Raw genomic sequence first — 2,274 nt, 5'->3', positions numbered from 1 at the left:
ACCGTCCTTTGATCTCGCCGAGAACGAGATGACAACGTCTCCAAAAGCAAAGCTAGCTCCGGAGGGTATGTTCCTAGGATATCCATGGTTGGATTCAGGGACCTGTGCGGCTCTCCGCCTCTCCTCCATCGCTAAAGCAAAGCCAATGACAGGATAATCTTTCCACCTGTTTGTTCTTGCCTTTCTGTTCAAACCGGATCTGTTGACCAGGGTATCTGATCTCTCTCTCCCCTCTCTTTTCCTTTCTACGTACAGCACCTGGTGTCTAATGAGGGCGTTCTGGTGTCTATGTTCTTGATGCTCCAAGAAAGATGAGGACATCTTGTCGCCTCTGTACTGTGCACTGGTGAAGAAGGCAAGTCGCCATCAAGAATCGAATGCCATCGGTTTTGCAGGCAGATAAATAGCCGTCCGTCCGTGTGCACAGATTCTTACAATCCACCCAACCAATCTCAACCTCTGTTTGCTGCATCCTGCACTGCTTATTTGCTTAGGAAAGGTGACTGAGTGAGCATGGGTAGCTCTTCAGATGCCCACAGGTGCACTCACTGGCCACCTGCTCCGTTTTATTCAGTCTTCTCATCACACATTTTGCAGTCGAAGAACTAATGTATACGCTGCAGTATGTTCCAAAGTTTTATGAGATCATCCCACTAAATTTAAATTGCTGCACATTTTGTTTGTTTCTACTACAATATTACGTGACAAGTTGAGACATACACCTATATGTTTTAGTAGTGACGATGGATGATTCAATTCGTTGCGTGCATGCAGCCGGAACAAGTGCGCGGCGTGCTACCGCCAGTTCAACAGGATGGAGCACCTGGTGGAGCACATGCGCGCGTCGCACCATTCGCCGCACGAGCCGCGCTGCGGCGTCTGCGGCAAGCACTGCCGCTCGCTCGACGCCCTCCGCGACCACCTCGGCTTCGGCGCCTCCCTGCCCCCCAAGCCCGCCTGCGCCACGGCCTTCGCTGCCAAGGGCTGCCCCCTCTGCCTCGCCGTCTTCTCTAGCTCCGGCTCCCTCCGCGTCCACAGCCCAACCTGTCACCTCTCCCGCCCTCCGGTTCCCTCGAGGGCCATGCCAAGAGTGGCCGTCGGCGGTGTGGTGGCGCTGGGGTGCAAGATGGTGGGCGGCGGGAGCGACGGGACGCTGGACGTGTGCGGGCGCGTCTGCGTCATCGACGAGAATGAGACCATCGTCTTCGAGAACTTTGTGAGGCCGCTCCTCCCGGTGACGCACTACCGGTACGAGACCACGGGGATCCGCCCCGAGTACCTGCGGGACGCGCCGACGGTGAAGACGGTGCAGCGGCAGGTAGAGGACATCCTCCTCAACGGCGAGCAGCCGTGGAAGATCCGGTCCTCCCGCGGCGCGGCCAGGCTCCTCGTCGGCCACGGCCTGGAGCACGATCTCAACGTGCTGGGCATGGACTACCCGGCGTACCTGAAGCGGGACACGGCGGAATACCCGCCGCTGGTGAAGACGAGCGCCAGGCTGATGAGCAACTCGCTCCGGTTCCTCACACAAAGCTGCCTCGGCTACGAAATCCAGACGGGCCACCAGCACCCCTACGAGGACTGCGTGGCGGCCATGCGGCTGTACAAGAGGATGCGCGCGATGAGGCACGGCCAGCCCAAGAACGGCGGCGAAGGCGATGGGTGCGCGGCGGTGGCATTCCCAGCGCGGAGGCAGCGGGAGCTGGAGCGCATGTCGCCGGAGGAGCTCCTTAGCATGTCCAAGCCGGACTACCACTGCTGGTGCCTCGACGACTAGCTAGCCACGGCCAGTGCGAGGCTGCCAGCGGAATTCGATTCTTCGCGCTTTACTTAGTTGATCAAAATACCACGTGCTTGTTACATAGCTAGCTGCAGTACAACGTGGTGAATAAGAAACGGAGAGAGGGGGAGGGAGAGAGAGTAGACATATGCAGACGCGAGTAGGACTGTAGGAGTATATATATGTACATGTCCCAGTGAATGCTGGTTCATCTACATACTTTATGAACTAATGGACATGAATCTCAAGGTGTTGTGCTGACTTAGTATTTTGAAAATGCTCATAGAAGTAGGCTGTGTATATTTATATAGGAGCATGTGTGGGTATGTGAACATTAGTAATTTATAGCGTTAAATAGAAAAAAAACTAGGACGCCGATAACCGCCAAACGTGTAGTATGTACCAACACCGCCCACACATTTTTACACTAAATTTGCCATCCGAAAAAAATGTAAAAAAGAGTGAAGCTTGCCATCCAAACAGAAAGTTGTCAT

General features: G+C 55.1%; 1 protein-coding gene across 1 annotated transcript; it reads left to right on the top strand.

Moving 5' to 3' along the window:
• The first annotated feature begins 513 nt into the window (after positions 1 to 513).
• LOC123100440 (RNA exonuclease 4-like) lies at positions 514 to 1,777 on the top strand. The gene is made up of 2 exons (XM_044522377.1): positions 514 to 539; positions 775 to 1,777. Exons 1-2 carry the CDS (start codon positions 514 to 516, stop codon positions 1,775 to 1,777), a joined length of 1,029 nt encoding a protein of 342 aa, XP_044378312.1.
• The last annotated feature ends 497 nt before the right edge of the window (positions 1,778 to 2,274 follow it).

The sequence above is a fragment of the Triticum aestivum genome, chromosome 4D, assembly GCF_018294505.1.
Source record: "Triticum aestivum cultivar Chinese Spring chromosome 4D, IWGSC CS RefSeq v2.1, whole genome shotgun sequence".
In the NCBI taxonomy this organism is placed as follows: domain Eukaryota; kingdom Viridiplantae; phylum Streptophyta; class Magnoliopsida; order Poales; family Poaceae; genus Triticum; species Triticum aestivum.
The sequence above is the reverse complement of the archived record's forward strand: the minus strand, read 5'-3'. Positions and strand labels throughout refer to the sequence as shown.